Source organism: Taudactylus pleione, unplaced genomic scaffold (assembly GCF_031769625.1).
Source record: "Taudactylus pleione unplaced genomic scaffold, aTauple2 ptg000296l, whole genome shotgun sequence".
In the NCBI taxonomy this organism is placed as follows: Eukaryota; Metazoa; Chordata; class Amphibia; order Anura; family Myobatrachidae; genus Taudactylus; species Taudactylus pleione.
In genome coordinates this window covers 14,664,620-14,685,766 of record NW_028284698.1, presented here as the reverse complement: position 1 = coordinate 14,685,766, position 21,147 = coordinate 14,664,620, and the positions used below count along the sequence as shown (strand labels likewise).

General features: G+C 44.5%; 1 protein-coding gene across 1 annotated transcript in view; it reads left to right on the top strand.

Moving 5' to 3' along the window:
• Nucleotides 1–21,147, top strand: part of COL4A5 (collagen type IV alpha 5 chain) — a 227,725-nt gene that overhangs the window by 133,530 nt on the left and 73,048 nt on the right. Inside the window, exons 22-30 of the mRNA XM_088482860.1 lie at nucleotides 1,171–1,260; nucleotides 5,326–5,396; nucleotides 6,308–6,490; nucleotides 9,705–9,873; nucleotides 10,310–10,402; nucleotides 10,751–10,855; nucleotides 13,185–13,282; nucleotides 13,587–13,737; nucleotides 17,109–17,222. Coding sequence (XP_088338986.1) covers nucleotides 1,171–1,260; nucleotides 5,326–5,396; nucleotides 6,308–6,490; nucleotides 9,705–9,873; nucleotides 10,310–10,402; nucleotides 10,751–10,855; nucleotides 13,185–13,282; nucleotides 13,587–13,737; nucleotides 17,109–17,222 — 1,074 coding nt within the window. The remainder of the gene's footprint in view (nucleotides 1–1,170; nucleotides 1,261–5,325; nucleotides 5,397–6,307; nucleotides 6,491–9,704; nucleotides 9,874–10,309; nucleotides 10,403–10,750; nucleotides 10,856–13,184; nucleotides 13,283–13,586; nucleotides 13,738–17,108; nucleotides 17,223–21,147) is intronic.

Below are 21,147 nucleotides of genomic sequence, written 5' to 3'. Positions count from 1 at the left end.
TATCTTTAGCCTGACTACGAAATCCCAACAGCCGGCATCCCGACCGAAGTTTAGGGTGCGGGAAGGGGGGGCTAGGGTTAGGCACCCCCGGGGGAGGTTAGGCTTACCCGCTCAAACAATAGTCCTGCCTGTGGAATGCGAATTTGGGTGAAACACTGCACAGATCATTATGATCTATGCAGACTTTATTAGCTTTAACTGTGTAAATCCATAATCAGCCCTGGACCTCTGAGCCTAGACTGGAATTCCTAAGGAATTGGGCCCCCCCCCCCCCAAATAAAATAAAAATAATATATATGGGGTATCGCCCTTCCCAAGGATAGCCAGCCCTGCCAGCATGCTCAGACATTAAGAGCTCATTGGCACCTGTAGTCCTCCTGTAAAAAAATATATTAAACAAAAGACGACACAGACCAAATGTGGAAGCCTTTTATTAAATAAACATATCCCGACACATACCTCTTTCACCAGTTTATTACAGGGATCACATCCTCTTCGTTCCATGTAAGCTTCCCGACACTTGGCAATGTCGCGAATGTCAGGCTTTCAGCCAAGGGCTCGTTGTATTTGGGGAGGGGGCACCCCTTTTTTTGGGAAGGGGGATTCCAACCATGTGCTCACCTGTTTGGGGCTGGTTGCTATTATAGCAGTCCCATCGCTGTGAGTCCCCCTGCTATAACGCCAGCCCCCTGGCTGGTTCAGCTTGGTGCTGGCAATTGGAAAATAGGGAGAGTCCTAGGCAGTTTCTTCCCACGAATGTCCAATACTAATCTAGGCTTAGAGGCCTGGGGCTGATATGGATTTTGGGGGGTGACCCCACACATTTAATTAAAAAAAAAAAAGTAAAATTAAAATAGCTAACGAAGACTGCGCAGATCATAGTAATCTGTGCAGTACTTCACCTCTGCTGCAGTGGGTTTGCCATCGGATTTGTTGCGTTATTGGTGCTTGAAATCCAATGGGTAATGACTCGGATTTCAAATGACAGTCAAAACCGATTGCAATCTAAAAAAAACAGCATTTACTAAGCAATCTGATGTTGATACCTGTCGGTTTCAAATAGACTGAAAACCGACTGTTAGTACTCCCTAAAGTGATATTATTCCCTTATTTGTTTGTTTCTAAGCATTATATTACAGAGCAGTCATTGTACTATTTCCATATCTACAGGTGATAAAGGAGAAACATGTTACAATTGTTTTGGAAATGACATTTCTGGACAAGGACCTCCTGGCCCCCCCGGTCCTCCTGGAAACCCAGGTAAATGCAGGCTTAATTTAGGGTTCTAAAAACACATTGGAGCAGATACAGATGCATTGTTTTACAGGTAGACATCAAATAAATTGACTGTTAGTAGTATTTTAAGTAATTAATAGCATTATCTCTAGCGGTAGATATTTAGATTGAGACAATTGGTAATAAGATTATCTATTGTAGATGAGCCCGTCAATACAAATGGATGATTATTGTTCTTCTTATGATGGAATACAAATGACAATGTATTGTCATTGGCTGGGTTGTGAGCAAAATGCACAAAAAACGTGATCTGCATGGGTACCTGTAACTCTTGTTGCCAGCCTTTATTTACCCGTTCCACCCAACCATCTCTCTATTCCCTCCCATCCTCTCTCTGCCCCCTCTCTTATTCCATCTCTATCCCCCTCCTCATCTCTCTTTCCTTCTCTCCCATTCTTTCGCTCTCTCCTCCTCTTCTGTCGTCCTCTTCACACCTCTGTCCCCCATCTCTCTCACCCCTCTTCCCTCCTCTCCCGTATCTTTCCCCATTCTTTCTCCTTCCCCTTGTTTGTCTCTCCTCCTCTTTTTTTTCTTCCCCCTTTTCTCTTTCCATCCTCTTTTCTCTCGCTCTACTTCTTTTATTTCTTTCTCATAGTGAAAGTGATTTCTCCTTCAGTATCTCTTTTTATTCCCTTTCTTTTAATATCTTTGTCTCTCTTTTAGAGTCTTCAAATTTTTCTTTCTTTAGTTTAATGTATGTTGTTATAGGTACATACACATATATACAGTATATACATATACTACAGGGGTGGACAATGTGCAGATAATACTTTGTATAATGCCAGGTCTGTGGTCTCTGGCCCTCATTCAGAGGCGGTCGGAGGATGCAATCGGTTGTTCAGAAACTGGGCGGCCGCTTGCATCCTGACCGCCCGCCTCTGTTTACGTTGTTAGGCTGTGGGTTTACACCCACAGCTCTAACGACCGCTAGGGTGATGGTCGCGATGGTCATAGACCATCGCGACCATCGGGGCTTACGACGAGACCCTAGGGTAGGGTCTCACTTGTCGTAAGCCCCGGAGAGCTTCTGGCTCTGTCAGAGCCGGAAGCTCTCCACTGACATCACTAGTGATGTCAGTGGGGCCTCCCCCAAACGGCAGGCGTTACCATGGGAACGCCTCCGTTTGGGCTGCCATCCCCCCGCGCGCCTTCCAAACGGGGCGAGCTGTCAATCAACATCGACAGTCCGCCCCCTTTGGAAAGAGACCCGCTACGACCGGCGCTGTCGGTCGTAGCGGGTCTCACGCATGCGCACGAAGGAGCCGGCTCCCTCGTGCGCATGCTCACTGGACGAACATCGAGGCGGCCGTGCGGTCGTAGACCGTATGGCCGCCTCTGAATAAAGCCCTCTGTCCCCAACTCATTGTTGCTCTCAGCGATCACCAGCAATGATATGCTCTTCAGCCTCTCCACATTGCTGTGGCCCTGGTCGTCCCACTGTCAGTCTTCATTTAGCATATAGAGCACTACCACTCACCAGGTGTTAGGTACCCTGGTGCCTCTCTACCCTGGGAGGCCTGGTCCCTGGCCTTTCGTGACACCAGTTGCTTGGTGAGCGGTGCCTGATCTTCTACCTTTCTTGACACCCAGATGGAGGTGTTTTGAGCCCAGGAATTTTTGTTCTTTGACGGGAAGGGTGGATGAGGAGCCCATGAGTCAGTTCCCTGACTGCTGGTCTCTAATTACTTCCTGTATTCCTTCCTTTCTTCCCATTGCTGTCAGTCAAAGTGATGTCAAATTTCCACATTGGGGGAGGACACAGTGCAAGCATGCACCTCTGTCCGACTCTCACTACTTATGTCTTAGACACACAGATTTGTTGGATTATATAGTAGATTTAGTTTCTTAACAGAGCACATATTGGACAAGCTCTGGTCAAAGCCTGACTAAGATCCCTTGGGGCCTTAGGTAAGATTTTCTTTTTGATTTCCATGCGTCAAAACCAGGGTCGCCAGTGGGCTTTAGGTGAGCCAAGGTTCTGAGGGAGAGGGACATTGTATGTGTGCTCATTGGGGAGCGTGGATACATCTCCCCTGCACTTCCTGTCCGCTACGGAGACTGGGCATTCTGTACCTGATCCTGCCTCCTGTTGGCACCACTGGTCGAAGTAAACCCTCTTAGTGTGAAAACACACTAAGCTAATGGATTATACACCTCTGGCTCTGATCTTAAATATGAAGTTACTTTATATAACCATGTTTAGCAGGTAATTGCATCAGTTTACACAACTCTATTAGACTTATTCATATTGTCATTTACTAGATTACATTATAAATCAAGAACTGAAGTTGGTTCCCTTCTACAGGTGACTTCTACTGCCTCATATTTCCTGAGTAAATCTACTCGTATACTCTTTTTAATGGTAATTGAAAGGAATCAAAGGTCTTTCAAGGCTTGGTTACAAAAGAACATCTGGAAGCAATAGACTTAGGGGGGTATTCAATTAGCAGCGATAACCCGTCTTTTTCTGAAAAGTTTTCACTGGTGAAAACTTTTCTCCAAAAATGGTTATTGGGCTATCCTATTAGCCGCAGTTTTTGCATATGCGAATAGTGGTTTAGGAATTATCACAGATTTATTTTCACCACCTCTGAGCAGTTGATAAATATTGAAAAAAAACTATTTTTGGCTAAAAATGTTGGGCAGTGGCAAACGCAGGATTTCTAGAGGGGGGTTTCCAAATGCTTGATTTTAGAGTGAGCATGGCCAGTCCATGAAGAGGGCATAATTAGCACTTAACCAGATTTAATATGCGTCATACAAAGTATATTGTGTGTCATAATTCCAGCATATACAGGACCAGTGATCACATTAACCCATTATATGTGTCATACAAATGGTATTGTGTGTAATAATTCCAGCATATACAGGACTAGTGATCACAATAAGCTATTAGATGTGGCAGTAGAGCCATCCTGCCTGAGCTGAATGTTTTTATTTTAGATGTGGGCACCATTCCAGGGCATGGGAGCAAGTCCAGGAGTCTGGGGGAGCAGCAGAAGAACCTAGCACTGCCCTGCACATATATGTACATATTGGGCTCTATAGTAGCAGATCCCTAACAGTGCATGTTTTCCAGATCTCCTAGTTGGTGCGCAGGTTATTTATTACTGACTGATACATGTTAAAAGATCCACAGGTGCTGCTAATTATTTCATTTGTGATACTGAGAAGAACATGCAGCACTAGTAAAATTCTATTACATTACTATTTCTTTTTTATTGTGGTTATGGTGTGGGCTGGGGAGGGGGGTTTCCAGGAAGACGGAAACCCCCCCTGCGTTTTCCTATGTCGGGACCTGGTGCAGAACCACTCGGACACTCTCCTTAATGACTAATTAGGCAAAAATATTTTTTTAATTAGCTTAATTTGGCCAATAATGACGTCATTTTGAGGTGAAAAATGAAAACGTGTTGAAAAATGGGTTTAAAGTAGTGGGACAGCTATATGGGGGTGCTGTATGGATGGGACATGTGTTTAAAATATTGCAGGTGCAAGTGGCATGAGTATTTTTAAAAATGCCCTATAATGAACAAATATATACTTACAACCATTTTAATGTACCCCTAATTTAATTACAGCATTTATTTTGGCCCAAAAATATTGCTTTCTATAATTTTTTCACTGTAAGAGAAAAATGCACATACTGTAACAGCCATTTGACACAATTTAATAAGCCCAAACACTTGGATTATGGCCACCACACACTTCTATTCATTACCCTACCTTAGTTTACCTTTTTTTGGGGTACAGGCCGATTTCCTCCTTTTAATTTGTACTTATCGCCTGTCATCCATGCAAGAATTATTGTGCGAATTGGTTATCTCCGTTTTTGCAATAGGATAGCATGATAAAAGGGAACGCACAAACATGCAAATTCAGGCGATAGGTGCGAAAAGTTTTCTCCGGAGAAAACTTATGGTTATCGCGGCTAATTGGATACCCCCTTAATATGATAGAAAATGATCATATTGAATTCAAATTATTTGCATCTACTTTATAAAAATGTTTTACTTCTGTCCTCAATAGGAATGCCTGGTTTTCCTGGTACAAAAGGTGATCCTGGCCTTCCTGGTTCGGCAGGTTCTCCTGGAGCATCAGTAAGTGTGTAATGTAGAGGGTCATTTAAAAAAATAAAAATGCGTGTGTGCATACACGCGTGTGTGCACGGGTTTGTGTAAAAAGAAAAACACAAGCACATATTGGGCCTGATCCTAAGTCGCACCCAGAAGCGCACGCAGCAACATCTATTGACAGTGGCCCATCTGCGACTCTATGCAAATGCTTCTTCAAACTTCTTCCCTTATGTACATCCATACGGCCGAATGTGCAAGGCCTGAGGCGCCCACTTTTAGCATCCGTGCACGCTGAAATACAGATTGGTGCGTCCTTATTTGTCACCATCAAAACTTGCACCAACCCTATGGCAGTGCGTGTATGTGTAAAAAAAAGAGAAACAGAAGCGTACATTGGGCCTAATTCTGTGTAGCACGCAAAAGCATACAATATTATACCATTTCAAGAAAGGAATGGATTTTGGAAGTGTCCAAACCCAATTCTTAGGCAACCAATTCTTTATTTTGTATTACACATTAACCACCATTATTTTATACCAGAAACATACATAGTAATCATATTGGCCTCAGAGGACACAGGTATGTACATAAACTGTTGGACTTTGTTGCTTCTCTCTGACTATCTCATCAATGGTAGGAGTTACAGAAAGGCGCCACTTATGCCTTTATCACTTTATCATGGATGGTACTCATCTCCCATCTCAGCATATTGATTCCGCAGGAACAAATGTCCCTGCCCAGTCCTGAATTCCCCAACTCCTTGCTTTGTACAGAGAATTTTATACCCCATTATTACCCAAACTCTTGGCCTCTGATTATGCTCGTTTCTCACCTTGTGTCAGGCAAAAGAGACAATGAAGCCAGGTATAATAATTTGTTGTGTTATATATTTTGCCAGAGACAAACATTTGATACACTAACTTTTCTCCTCACAGGGAATCTCTGGTTCTCCTGGCAGACCTGGTCCTCCTGGTTTTAGAGGAGATCCTGGTGATGTGATTTCAATGAAGGGAGACAAGGGTGATACAGGATTCCCAGGTCCAGCAGGCAGTCCTGGTCAGGATGGTAACTCTGGAAGGGATGGAAGTCCGGGATTTCCTGGTCCTAAAGGAGATCCGGTATGCGGTATTTTTTTCTATTACATGATTAAAAAAAAAAACGATTCAACAAGCTGCTTAGCACCCTATGGGGGTCATTCAGACCCGGTAATTAGCGCCGAAGCGCTCGGACCGGGTCGATGGCCCCCCACAGAGCATGCACATGACGGCGCCGTCGTGCGCATGCGTGAGACCCGCTACGACCGACAGCGCCGGTCGTAGCGGGTCTCGATCCAAAGGGGGCGAGCTGTCGATGTTGATTGACAGCTCGCCCCGTTTGGAAGGTGGGCCGGGGGGGTGGCAGCCCAAACGGAGGCGTTCCCATGGGAACGCCTACCGTTTGGGGGAGGCCCCACTGACATCACTAGTGATGTCAGTGGAGAGCTTCCGGCTCAGACAGAGCCAGAAGCTCTCCGGGGCTTACGACAAGGGAGACCCTACCCTAGGGTCTTGTCGTAAGCCCCGATGGTCGCGATGGTCTCTGACCATCGTGACCATCACCGGAGCAGTCGTTAGAGCTGTGGGTGTTAACCCACAGCCTAACGACCGCAACAGAGGCGGGCGGTCAGGATGCAAGCGGCCGCCCAGTTTCTGAGCGACCGCTTGCATCCTCCGACCGCCTCTGAATGAGGCCCTATATTCCATGCCTGATTTTCTTAAAGTTCGCACGTCTCAATAATTGTCAAAATTCAACAATTCCATAACATATTATTGTCTCAATACAGGCTTTTATTCTAATTTACTCTGGCTTTAGTGGTCTCCTACACACTAGTCTATTCTGTATTAAGTTTTCCTCATTATGGACATTACAAAATAATGCTTACATATGTTCGGTATACTTTCTGCTCCAGATGCTTTTTTTTAGCTTCTAGGTAACTGTGTTATAAAACATTACATATTCCCCAACCTCCCCAGACTTACGGGGGATATTAAAAAGTTTTCACCCATTTATTGAATTTGCAGGTTTTTTGTGAGATAAAGAGGTCTATTTACTAAGCTGTGTTAGGAGATAAAGTGAACGGTGATAAGGTACCAGCCAATCAGCTCCCAACTGCCATGTCACAGGCTGTGTTTGTGTGTGTTTCACACCTCACTGAATAGAAGGATAAAGGAATACATGATTTTCATAATTTGTTTGTATCTCAAAGTCTGATACGTCAAATCATATTTCAAAGATAAGTGTTTCTAGTTGGTGCTGGAATTTCTTTCTTTTTTTTGTGATCGAAAGAAAAATACAAATGTAAACATTCATATGGGGGAATTCAATTGATTGCAATGTTAAAGAGCCCCGCAAAGTAGGTCCTGGAGTTATTCAATTGACCGCAATGTTAAGCCGACTAAGGAGGATTTCAGCTCACACCCTCCTGAGGTGAGAGCAGAAATCCGACTAAAGTGCCAGCCGCAATGCTGTTTAAAGCTTAGAGAGGCACTAACAGCATCTCAGCCGGGACTTAAGTTGGAAAATGGTGCTTCTCATGACTAAACACGCTGCATTAGTCTTGTTAACAGGCATTCTCCGACTTAAGTGCTTCCAGTCGGATTTAACAGCATGCTGTTAAGTCCGACTAGAAGCACTTAAGTCAGCGAATTGAATAGCTCCGCAAACTTCTTCCTGTGGCTATTCAAAATAGCAGTAAATTGAATCGCCCCATCAATCATATAGATGTGTCCACATACATCTTACCTCTGTGTACTACAAGTCACGTTAAACATAACGCGTGAGCGGCATGCAACTTGTTAAAGTGTCAGTGGCTGTGACACTGTAACGTAGCATTTCGGCATGCAGATACACCCACAGTTGCATACAGAATATAGCCATGCCGCAGGGCGTATCTACCCATTGGCCAGGATGGCACTTGCCAGGGGCGCCGGCCAAAGGGGGGGCGCTTTCCGGCAGTGCCACCAGCAGCCAATGGGTGGACTACCCCAGGGGCTTGAACTAGCCCGCTAGTCCCCCGGGCCCCAAGTGGAGGGCAGACCGCAGTGAGAGCGGTCTGCCCTACACAGTTACATGCACTCTGTAACTGCGTCATGCACGGAGGGAGCCGGCTGGTGGTCACTCATGAGCTCCGTCTTCCAGCTCCCTCTGCAGCGGTTGATGGGAGAGACGTCATGACGTCTCTCCCATCCTCATAGTGCAGAGCGAGAGCGGGGCCGGAGGAGTGGACAGCGGCGGTCGTCGGCAGGAGTGGGGATCAGGTAAGTTACTGTTTTTTGTGTGCGTGTGCGTTTTTTTTTTTCTAGGCACAGCATGGGGGGGGGGTAGTGTGGCTACTAGGGGGCACTGTATAGGGAGTGGCCGCTACTGGGGGCACGTTATGGGGGGGATGAACGCTACTAAGGGCACTGTATTGTGGGACCCACTACTGGGGGCACGTTGGGGGGGATGGCCGCTACTGGGGGCACTGTATTGTGGGGGCCGCTACTGGGGGCACGTTATGGGGGGCGTGGCCGCTACTGGGGCACTGTATAGGGGGACTACTACTGGGGGAAATGCATAAGTGGGATTACTACTGGGGGCAGTGTATAGGGGGACTACTACTGGGGGCACTGTATAGGGGTACTGCTACTGGGGGCACTGCATAAGGTGGAGTTCTATTGGGGGCACTGCATAGAGGGAACTACTACTGGGGGCAATGCATAAGGGGGATTACTACTGGGGGCACTGTATAGGGGGGACTACTACTGGGAGCACGGCATAAGGGGACTACTACTGGAGGCACTGCATAGAGGGGGCTACTACTGGGGGCAGTGCATAGGAGGACTATTACTGTGGGCACTTCCTGAAATTATGGGGGTGAAGCAAGTGGGCATTGTGCAACTGAACCATGTGACTTGAGAGACACATTTGCTACAGTAACCTTTTGGGGTCCACTGTACTTTTCAGCTTTGGGTGGAATTTTATTTAAAGTAATAGGATTCTTCTGCCAGTATATTTTGAACTTTTCTTTTATATGTTTAAATATTTTATCCTCTATCTGGGTTAGACGTACTAAACCTTGGAGAGAGATAACGTGGAGAGAGATAAAGTACCAACCAATCAGTCCCTGACTCATTTTTCACAGCCTGTAAACCAACAATTAGGAGCTTATTTGTTGGTACTTTATATCTCTTTGTTTTATCTCTCTCCAAGACTTTTTACATCTCCCCCTATAGCATATGCAGTCGATTTTTAGGACGTAACTATTCTGTTAAATGTTTTTACATTTGTTAAGAGGCTGCATTGCAATTCTAGGGTGGTCTTGCCTTCAAAGGTGAACGAGGCCCATCAGGTGAACCAGGCATCCCTGGTCTTCCGGGTGACAGAGGTCCTCTAGGTCCTCCAGGCTTTGGGCCATCAGGCCCTTCTGGCGAGAAAGGAGTGCAAGGAGTTTCTGGTCGTCCCGGAGCACCTGGAGCTCCAGGTAACTAAATTTGTCAGTGCTAAACAATGCAAGGTTTATTGCAAGAGAACCTATATAAGAGACAATCCTTAAAGGATATCTAAAGTTCAAACTGTTTTATATTAAAGTCACTGTATTTCAACTTAGATGTATCATTTAGCTTAATTGGTAAACATAGACTTATGCTACCCTATGTACTATGAGCAAACTTCTGTTGCACCGCGCCCGCTGTATACTTGACAGTATCTCTAAATATTTGTATTAGCCAAATGCAAAAGGAAGATAAAAAAGTTGGGGAGCCACATTCCTTCACAATAAGTTTACATTTGAAAAATTTCAAAAGTATTTTCAGGTATCTGAATAACTGAGGTCTACTTTTTGGAACTCCCACCTCCATCTACACTTAAGTTTCTGAAGTCTGTTAGCATATAAATATAAATGAATTTTTTATTACCAGGTGCTACTGGACCTCCTGGTCAAACAATGACAGAGAAGGGTGTCCAAGGCCCTAAGGGTTCTCAGGGTAACACAGGTCCACCAGGATCACCAGGTGAGAATTTAAAGTAGTTAAAGTAGCATTGGATGAGCCCCTTAAATATCATTAGACACTTAACTTCTTCTGGAATAGGTTGTCTAGAGAGTGCCACTGAATGTGAATTCGATCTAATATAATTTGAAGCCCCTTTTTCGGCATTTTAGACCCCATCTATATCTGCTGAAATATATTAAATTGTACACTGTTGAGATAATTCTGTGAGTGCAAAGAACTGGTGACAAAATGGTTTGGGCCTGCTTGGATGTAGTGCCTTCCTAGTTCAGGCACCCTTTTTACATCTGTACAACCAAAATATGTATTTGTGCTTTGCATTTATTCAATAATAACTGTTTGTGTTATTAGGTGAACCTGGTCAGCCAGGACAACCTGGTCTTCCAGGCCTCAGTGGAATGAAAGGAGACACAGGGGTTCCAGGCATTGGGCTTCCAGGACCAGCCGGTCAAAAAGGTATGTATTAAGAAATATTTAGAGGTGGAAACAAATCTTCATAATTATAATAATCAGTTTCCCGGTGGGCCATTGAATAGCTTATAGTTACCTCTGTTCTGTTTTAGTGATGTAAATTTATGACATCTGCTGTAGAAGTTTCCTCAAGTCACCAGACCTCATCTTTTATTTTATATTACATGAAACCAAATTAAAAAAGAGGCCTGAATGAAACAGTGCTCATTCATAGTAGTATTAATCAACTGCCCTTGTAAAGTGCAAATTGATCAGAGGTTACTGATCCCTAAAGCAGTGCACCTCATCCATTTACACTATAGTACATGCTAAGGCCACCGCTCTGGGAATGCATCTCGCTAATGTGACAGGTGAAGGCACAGTGCCCATAGGAATTAATAATTCTCTTGGGAACTGTGTTTCTTTTAAAACACATTATGAAGCACCTAGTGTGAACTAGCATTGAGGCTGGTAGGTGTTACATTTGGTTTGGTATGGGACCGCGACGGTCGGGATGCCGCTGGTCAGAACGCTAACAGTGACATCCCGACAGTGAGAATCCCGACTTCCTTAAGATAAGTACTCTAACCCTCTCCCTACCCTAACCCTCCCTCCTCGTTGCCTAAACCTTACCACCCCCTATAATGCCTAGACCTATCCTCCCCTTCCCCGGATCCTAAACCAACCCTTAGTGCCTAACCCTACCGCTAGTGCCTAACTCCTAAACATCCCCTAACCCCTGATACTTACCAACCCGGTGGCGGACGGGATGGTTACGGTCGGGATTCCGGCGCCGGTATTTCGACCGTCTGCATCCCACATGCCGGGATGCTGAATAACATCCGTTACATTTGCCCAATTATTTTCTAGTTTGCGCCATGCCATGGCGTGACTCGGTAGCGTTGAGCGTCTTTTCGGGCAACTTTTTACTTTCAAATGCGTCTTATTTGCAAAGTGCATAGGACACACAGGCAGTTTCTGCTTATTGAAATGATATGCTGCATGCTTATATTCTGTGCAACTGCGGGTGTTTGTGCATGTGAAATGCTACATTACAGTGTCACAGCCGCTGACAGTGTAACATAACATTACGCATGCAGATACACCTGCAGTCACACACAGAACACAGGCGTGGTGCATACCATTTTAATTGGCAGAAGCTGCTTGTGCGTCCTTTCCACATCACTTTGCAAATAAGACACACTTGAAGGTAAAAAGTTGCATGAGAAAACACTTGGCACTACAGAGTTGCACGGCGCTCAGGGGTGTAGCGTGTGGCCATGGCACCCGGAGCATGTGTGCTCTACCGTGCCCCCCCAAGTGTGCCAGGTAGGGAGCATGTCCAGCATGTAGCCCCTTACAAAGCTCTCCTCCCACAAATCCCCCCACACACACAGCTCTTCCCCATTACTCAGCTCTCCTCCCCTAAAACACACACAATGCTCCCCGCTCACCCAGACACCCCCCTCCCCCCACAGCTCTCCCGCTCACCTCCCATTACATAGCCCCCCCCCACTCTGCCTCTCCTCACGCACACAGCTCTCCCCCTCCCTCAGCTCTCCTCCCCTCACACAGCTTTCCCCACTCACTCAGCCACCCCCTCACACACACAGCTTTTTCACTGTGATCCCGCCACACAGCTCTCTCTGCCTCCTCATTCAGATCCCCCCTTCACAAACACACAGATCCCCCCCTCACACACATGTACACACAACTCTTCCCCTTAACCCTTAACTGTACCCTCCCTTCACACACACACAGTAGCCCACCAGACTCAGATCTCCTCCCCCCTCTCACTATTGCAGGGTGCCGGGATCAGCCATCAGGTGGGGGGGGATCACCTTCTACTAAGCAGAACCTGAAGCACATAAAGAGATCAGTGCCTCCATACTAGGGGAGTGGTGTGGGCAAAGCCAAAAGTGGCGCTCTGCCCACACCATGCTTCCTGTCTGGAGGTACTGATCTTTTATGTGCTTCAGGCTCCACTTAGCAGCAGGTGATCCACCCTCCGTCTGATGGCTGATCTCTGGCGCCCTGGATGGAGCAGGTGCCTGGAGCAGGTGCTCCACTGGAACCACCCTCGCTACTCCCCTGACGGCGCTCATGCGTTATGTTTAACATGACTTGTAGCGCACGGAGGTAAAATATATGTGGACACATCTGTAGCACCACTTGTATTACACATTGCTGTACAGGGAATAGGTACTCATTCACAGCAGCCCCTGCCCCACTGGAGCTTGCAGCTGGGCTTCTTATAAATACCAAATCCTAACTGTTTCATTGGAAAGGAATATTAAAGTGGAGGTGTGAAGAAGTATTTTTCCTCTTTTATAAGGGTTCCCTGGCAACAATGGGCTACCAGGACCACCAGGTACATCAGGAAAGCCTGGATTAGATGGGGTACCAGGACAGCCGGGTTTACCAGGACCAAAGGTAAAGGCGGGAGTGGACTAAAGGATGTAATACCATGCATACTGTGCCATTCTCATTTCTTACAGGTCAACAAAAGGTTATAAGAGTGCTAAAGTACATTTACTGTATTTGCTATGTTTAAGTACCATTAAATGTGTACAGGGTATATTATTAGTACACAATATACTATTGTATTGATAAAAATATACATAGCATGCAAGGACTGTACTTGCACAGAAGCTGCAATGTATGTTTTATATTGTAGCTAATCATATGAAAAACTTTCTTAAAATCTGTGTTGTAATTGTGTTCTGTCCAATAAAAGGGTGATCCTGGATTTGGGTTACCTGGGTCTCAAGGGCCACCAGGCTCTCCTGGACTGAAAGGATCAGTAGGACCAAAAGGAGACTCTGGCTTCCCTGGGTCACCAGGGTTACCTGGACGAGAAGGATTCAATGGATCTCCTGGACCAAAAGGTATGGTGTAAAAGTTCTGGTAGGTGGCAATGTGGTGGGGATAGACTTGAAGCTAAACATGGCTTGCATCAACTCTTTCAATATTGTGGTCCTATAGGACCTATTCATGTTTTCAGTTTTTGGAGGCTGTTTACAAGGTGAACAAAGATATTATAGAAAATGATAGGAAGCCAAGTGTAAAACACAGCTATGTGCAGTAAAGAACTTGCTTTTTACAATACTCTTGGGTGACGTCCAGGGCCGGATTTACAGCTAAGCAACCTAGGCGCCTGCCTAGGGCCCGACGGTCCCATGGGCCCAGCGGACGGGCCCCCCCGAAATCCGGCCCTGGTCATCTGGCAAACTCAGTTGCGGCGAAATCCGGCCCTGGTCATCTGGCAAACTCAGTTGCGGCGGTGCAGCTGGTGCATTGCATCGGTGCTCGCTGCAATGAAGGGGGCCACACAGCAGCATTGACAATAATGAGTCACGCTGACTCATTACACTGCGGCCGGCCCTAACAAAGGAGGAGGCGGTCCGACACGCCTCTTCTCCTCCCCTATCATATTCTCCCCTCCTACCTCATACTCTCTGCGGTGAGGCGGCTGGTGATGTCTGAGGGGTGGGGGTCTCTCTCTCTCGCCTGCCTCCCCCACAAGTCCTTTCCCTTGACCCAGTGAATCCTTTCAGCTCAATTTACTCCCTCCTTCACAAACCTATCGTACTGTACCATTTACCCTTTGCCTATCGCTCACTGCTTCTCCTTGAAATCCTCTTCCCGTCACACTCTCTCTCCATCACCCACTGCCTATACCTGTCCCCCTCTCCCTTACCCACTGCTTCTCCTTGTCGCCCTCTCCCATCACCCTCTCCCTGTCACCCTCTCCCCATCACCCTCTGCCTCTACCTGTCCCCCTCTCTGTTACCCACTGCTTCTCCTTGTCGCCCTCTCCCATCACCCTTTCCCTGTCACCCTCTCCCCATCACCCTCTGCCTCTACCTGTCCCCCTCTCTGTTACCCACTGCTTCTCCTTGTCGCCCTCTCCCATCACCCTTTCCCTGTAACCGACTGCCCCTCACCCTCTTTCTTTCACCTACTCTCAGTCACCCTTACTCTCTCTTTGTCACCCTCTGCTTTTCCGTATCAGCTTATGCTTGTCATCCTCTCCCTGTCACCCACTGCTTCTCAATAACACCCTCTGCTTGTCACCCTTTCCACGTCACCCTCTGCCTCTCTCCATCACCCTCTGCCTCTCTGTTACCCTCTCCCTGTACCCCTCTCTCTCTCGCCATCACCCTCTACCTGTAACCCTTTGCCTCTCCCTGTCACCCTATGCCTCCCCCATCACCCTCTACCTTCCCTGTCACCCACTGCTGTGGGGCATATTGTGAAATATATAGATATATATATATTATCCTTCATTTCCACAAGGTTTCCACAGAGCCTAACAAGGGGTGGGCCCCAGACCGGTATCCTAGGGCCCCATGATGTCTAAATCCGGCTCTGGTGATGTCAAACGCATGGCTCAATGGCATGCAGTTATCATACTGTGTGCCACAATTACAGACACCAATACCGGACACCGGTCGCTTTCCCGATAATAATAAAAGGTCGACATTCAGAATGTCGACCCCAAAAGGTCAACTCATTCTGGAGGTTGACATGGTCATTAGGCTGACCATCATTCTGTAGATATGTATTTAGGTCAACTGGGTTAAACGGTCAAAACATTTAAAATATCAACATTTAACATGTGAACACATGGATTTTTCACGCTTTTTTAGGGTTAGAGTCAGACATGCATTTCTCCGATTCCCCGATCCGATCCGAAAATGGTCGGAATTAGGAAATCAAACAGAATTTCCCTGATTTCCTGATGGATCCCTGATCATCAATGAATCAGCGAGTTTCGGATTGGGATCAAAGAAACAAGATCTTTCCACATTGAGTAATCCTGTTTCCCCAACCCGAGCCATCGGCAGCATGGGCAATTGCCCCAACGCATTGTATATGTAATGGGGCTTTTTAGGTTTATGGTTATGGCCCCATACATCTAAGATGAATTGGGGCAATTCCCCGTTCTGCAGATGGTGGGGTTGGGGAATCGGGAATATTCAACATGTTGAAAGATCTCAATTCCCGATCCCAAAATGGTGGAAATCGGCTTATTGGGGATTTTTAACATATAGAATATCCCTGATGGATCGTCTATCATCGATGGCTGCCAATCGCTATTTCCGATCAGAAATGATTGGGGAATCACGGAAATGTGCCTCAGATGTATGGACCCCTTTAGGGTTAGGCTAAAATATCAAAATAAAAACGCATGTCTACATGGTAAATGCTGACCTTTTCAATGTGTAGATCATTTAACCATACGGACCTAAGTACATGTCTACAGAATGATGGTCGACCTAATGATCATGCCGACCCATTGATTGTCAGAACCAGCCAACGTGGTGGTATTGGGAAAGGTTCCTGGACTGCACACCCTAAATATATATATAATGGGAGGTGCTACCTGATGAGACTAATTGCAGGCACAAAAACAGACAAATCTCAGGTGCACAACTCCAAATTATTGATAATATATAAATGCAATAAAATTTTGCAATCAATAGAGGTTTTTAGCATAATCTTGGCCAAGGTTATGGGCCTACCCACCATATCCAGGTAACCTCTTTAGGGTAGGTCCCTAACATACCAGGATTCAAATCCAGCGCGCAGGACACCCTCAAACCGGCCCAGCTAAGCCGCCCTAGGGCACCGCCATAGTATGAAAAGTGCAGTGTAAAAAAGATAGTTAAGAGCATCCACAGCTGCATATAAAGAATGAAAATAAAAAAGTGAAGTACATGTATAATAAACAAATAGTGAAGGGTTAAAATGTGTTATAAAAGAAAAATGTGTTATAATGCGGTGCCCTGAAACAGATCAACCAAAGCAACCCAGGGGGACCCACGCCCCAAAAATGAATCACAGTATATAACTTGTAGGACTTACCTAGAATTGTGCCTAATACCAGTGTGCATATACATTACCAGACTCAATGTTTTTAAACCAATAAGGTAGGGGTGCTAATCCAGACTGAGGGCATCTCCTTTCCCTCAGGTGTGCAATAAAGCACATTAAATGGAGTATATGGGAAAGATTCCTGGACTGCACACCCTGAATAAATATATAATGACCTGAATGTGAACCTATTTACTATTGACCTATTATATTACACTCATTATTACCTGTCATTTAATACAGTTGTGATGAGGGCTATAAGATAATATTTGCTGAGATATGTTTTATTTTATTTTTGTTCTTAGCATTTTCACTGTTTTGCTTACAGTTTAGTAATTTAAGCTATATTTTCTATAACAAAACAAATTTTTCACTTTAGGTGACCTTGGACAAAATGGACTTCCTGGTCAACCTGGACAACCTGGAACTCCAGGTACTGGGGTTCAGGGTCCCCCCGGTTCACCAGGGCTTCCTGGGCCAGCTGGCCCTCCAGGTAAGACCTGAAAGCGTAACCCAAGAAATGTCAGTGGTATTGTATATTGACAATGAAGCCATTGTGTTTACAGTTAAAGCTATTTAGTTCATGTTCTATATCAGTAACTATGCTAAATGTAAATTACTGTAGGTAGTTTAGCACTCATCATTATTTGAACATATTACTTTTTGAGTTATGGGGCTCATGTAGAGTTCAAGATATTTCTGTATCACGCATGCTCACAGAAAAGGCGCAGTATACAGGAGCATATGATACATACAAGTGGCGGAATGGGCATGGAAAGATCCAGCAAGCTGTGGTGCTGAGTACAGCATGGGCATACTCACGATGTAGACATAGAGACAGACACATATGGACCTGTCAGGAGGAATTTCTGTTGCAGGTGCTCAAAGAATGGTACAACATATGCACTGGTGATTATAATGATTGGCAGCCACTTCTGGTTTGTTGACTGGATCCCTCTCACTGACAGCATATTAATCATTAGTTTGGTTGGTATATTTTATGAAGTTACGAACATCTGTTTGCATTACTTAATTTATATTTACATTTGGACAATGACAGTTAAGAATATTCCCATTTGATTTTTAAAGTGGAAAACCACAGATGTTTGTATTCTATTACACTTCATTTGTACTTTTATTTTGTATTTATTTTTATATTTAATTGTATTAGCGACTTTTGCTTTTATTATTTACACTACGTAGACACAGACAGACTGTTTTATGCATATTACACTTCAGTATTATATTGTGTGTAAATTGGGTTCTGTGACTTTAGCATTTACCACTAAGGGATATATTTATAAAAGTTTGATTTTGTTTTTTACGTGATTTGCATTCGATTTTCATTCGATTTTGCATTTGGAGATTTACTAAAGGCAAAATTGAATGTCAAATCGAACATAAAACCAATCCCAGTCAAATCCCACTCAAAATCGAACATCATCAAAACATCGATACTTTTACATAGACCAACATACAAATCCCTTATTTACTAATATTCGATTTGAAAAGGAACGACCAAGTCGAACTTAAAATCGAATTTCAAATCTTCAAAATAATAGACCTGCTTTTAGCATGAGAAGGTATGAATTACACAGATGCATGCACAGATCAGTGAGATCCGTGCATGCTTCTGTGTGTAAAAAGGTTGTAAAGTGTTAAAAATGTTTTTAAAAAATGTTGCAGGGTAAACCTCTAAAAGCACAACCAGCACCAGGTTTATCTGAGTCGGTCCTGGTTGTAAAAATATGGGGGACAAAAGACATAGGGCTCCCCCGTATTTTCCAAAATCAGCACCAGACTCTTTCTAGCGGGGTGTAATGCGACAGCCGGGGTGCCCTCTCACCGGGTTCTCCGGCCAAAGTGTTATACCTGACCACTAGTCTGCCCAGGCCCAGGGATCTCTAGGGAGGTGGGGACCCCCCCCCCCCCAATAAATCGGTTCCCCCCTCCAGGGCACACCAGGCCTGAATTGATAGCCTGGGGCTATCCCCTGCACCCTTGGCTGGTGGGTGCTGGGTTGATTGTGTATAAAAATAGATTAAATTACATTGTCCTTTACAGGAGAATTAGAGGTCCCAGCAAGCCTCTCCCACATGCTGGTACTTGGAGAACCACAAGTACCAGCATGCAGGGCATTAAGGGCCAGCCAGTACCTCTACTTCACCTGCAAAAGAACTATTAAAATAAACACAAGACACACATATCGTGAAAGTAGAACTTTATTGCACTCACATTCACACATACTCACCTACAATCCCTGTACGGGTCCTCTTCTCCATGTCTTCCTAAAACTAATAAAACTCAAATTCCCGAGCCACGGCCATCAGTGACATCCTCTAAGGATGGTACTTGTAGAATGACAGCCGCCGCCTCTCTCAGCCAATGAACGGTTCCCACCATTGACTTTAGTAACCCAGCTGTTTTCACCATTGATTTTAACAACCAGAACCGACTCAGAAAAGCCTGGAGCTATTTGTGCTTTTAGGGGGGATCCCATTTAATTTTTAATTTTTTTTAACACTTTACAACCTTACACACAGAAGCATGCACAGATCTCACTGATCTGTTCATGCATCTGTGTAATTCACACCTGCTTATGCTAAAAATTCAAGCATGAAGCAGGTCTAATTATTTTGGGGATTTGAAGTTCGATTTGGTGTTCGATTTGGACATGGGCATTCAATATCGAACAAGAAATCACTGTTCAAAATTGAACCAAATCGAATTCAATTTAGAAAAGGCTTCCAAAATCATATTTTAGTAAATGTGGGATTTTGACAGGGATTTCTACATTCAATTAGATTCAATTTCAGGTGAGCTAAATCGAACATAATATCGAACTTTGTTAAATATATCCCTAACTGTGATTAGCCACTGGTGTAAACCAAGCACATTTACTACTGTTATGTCCTGACAGAAACCTGGTGCACATACTGCTATTGCGGAAGATCAGTATACACACATATTCACATCTTTTAGCGCTGCATATTGTATCTGCGTTTTTTTACGTCAAATGGTTCCAACGCTTCTTGTGCCTTTATGGTTTTTGAACATGTTTAAAGTGTTTGACATACAGGTGTGTCCACATCCATCTATCCTCCGTGCACTACAAGTCACGTTACACATAACTCGTGAGCGCCATGCGACTTGGTAGCGGCAGCATCTTTTTTTGTGCGACTTTTTCCCTTAAATTGTGTCTCATTCGCAAAGCAATGTGAATATGATGCACAAGCAGCGTCTGCTGATTAAAATATGTGGCATGCCTAAATTCTGTGTGCGACTGCTGTTATATCTGCATGCGAAATGCTACATTACAGTGTCAGCTTCAGAATATAGGCTTGCCACATATCATTTTAATCAGCAAAATGCTTCTGCATCCTATTTGCATCGCTTTGCGAATAAGAAGCATTTTAAGGGAAAAAGTCGCATTAAAAGGCGCTCTGCGCTACCGAGTCGCATCATGGCATGGTGCTACTAGAAAGGCTGTTTAAATAGCCAGCAGATCAAGATAATCTTATTTTATATTTGAATGTAGTCAGTCAGTACTGTAATTTTTATATTTGTACTGTTATACTGTGCTTCTAATGTAAACTGCTTAGCATTAGTGTAGTTAACTTTACGTACTTTCATTATAATAAACTTATGTATTATATTGTTATTATTTTGGGTTCACATCTGTTAAATTTATCTTCTTTCATTAAAATACAGTATTAGATTGAAATATTGCACATTTCAAAATGGCTGAGCCCAGCTGTTTAAAGGGGCTGTGTCAAATAGCGCCAAAAGTAACAGATGAAATCACGTCAGTGGTACCCTATCTAGATGACTAATAATTATAAACATGTTATAATGATGCTGTGTACACAAATGGGTTGTAACTTATAGAAATCCATCAGAGATTTGCTTTCGATAATAGCAACAAGAATCTGATTGGTTACGATGGTTTACAGCACATCTGGTAACATACTAGCATTTAAGGCCCATCCAGGTACCCTATCATGTATGTACACTATTAAAATGTATGCCTAAGTGACGCAGCCTCTTTAAAGTGCATATTTAATAACAGAGTGTAAAAGACACAACAATGCTGTAATCTACTGCAACCAAGGTATAAGCTTTCACCAGCCTAGTGCTACTTGGCCTAAGTAATGAACGCTGCAAACTGATGGGGTGCTGTGGTTTACAGGGCATTTATATAATGTATCCTGTTGTTAAATAAGCATTTGCATTTCTTAATTGCACTTGTATACTAATCATCACGGAAAGCTCAGTCAATATATATCCCTCACTGCTGATTTAAAATTGAGCACCTTTTCTTGCCAATATGTCACTCTGCATGTTATCTACTGTCACCGTGCTGGGTAGTCCCCTCCTGGCACAGAATGGCATAGCATGAAGAGCACTACTGAGCTACA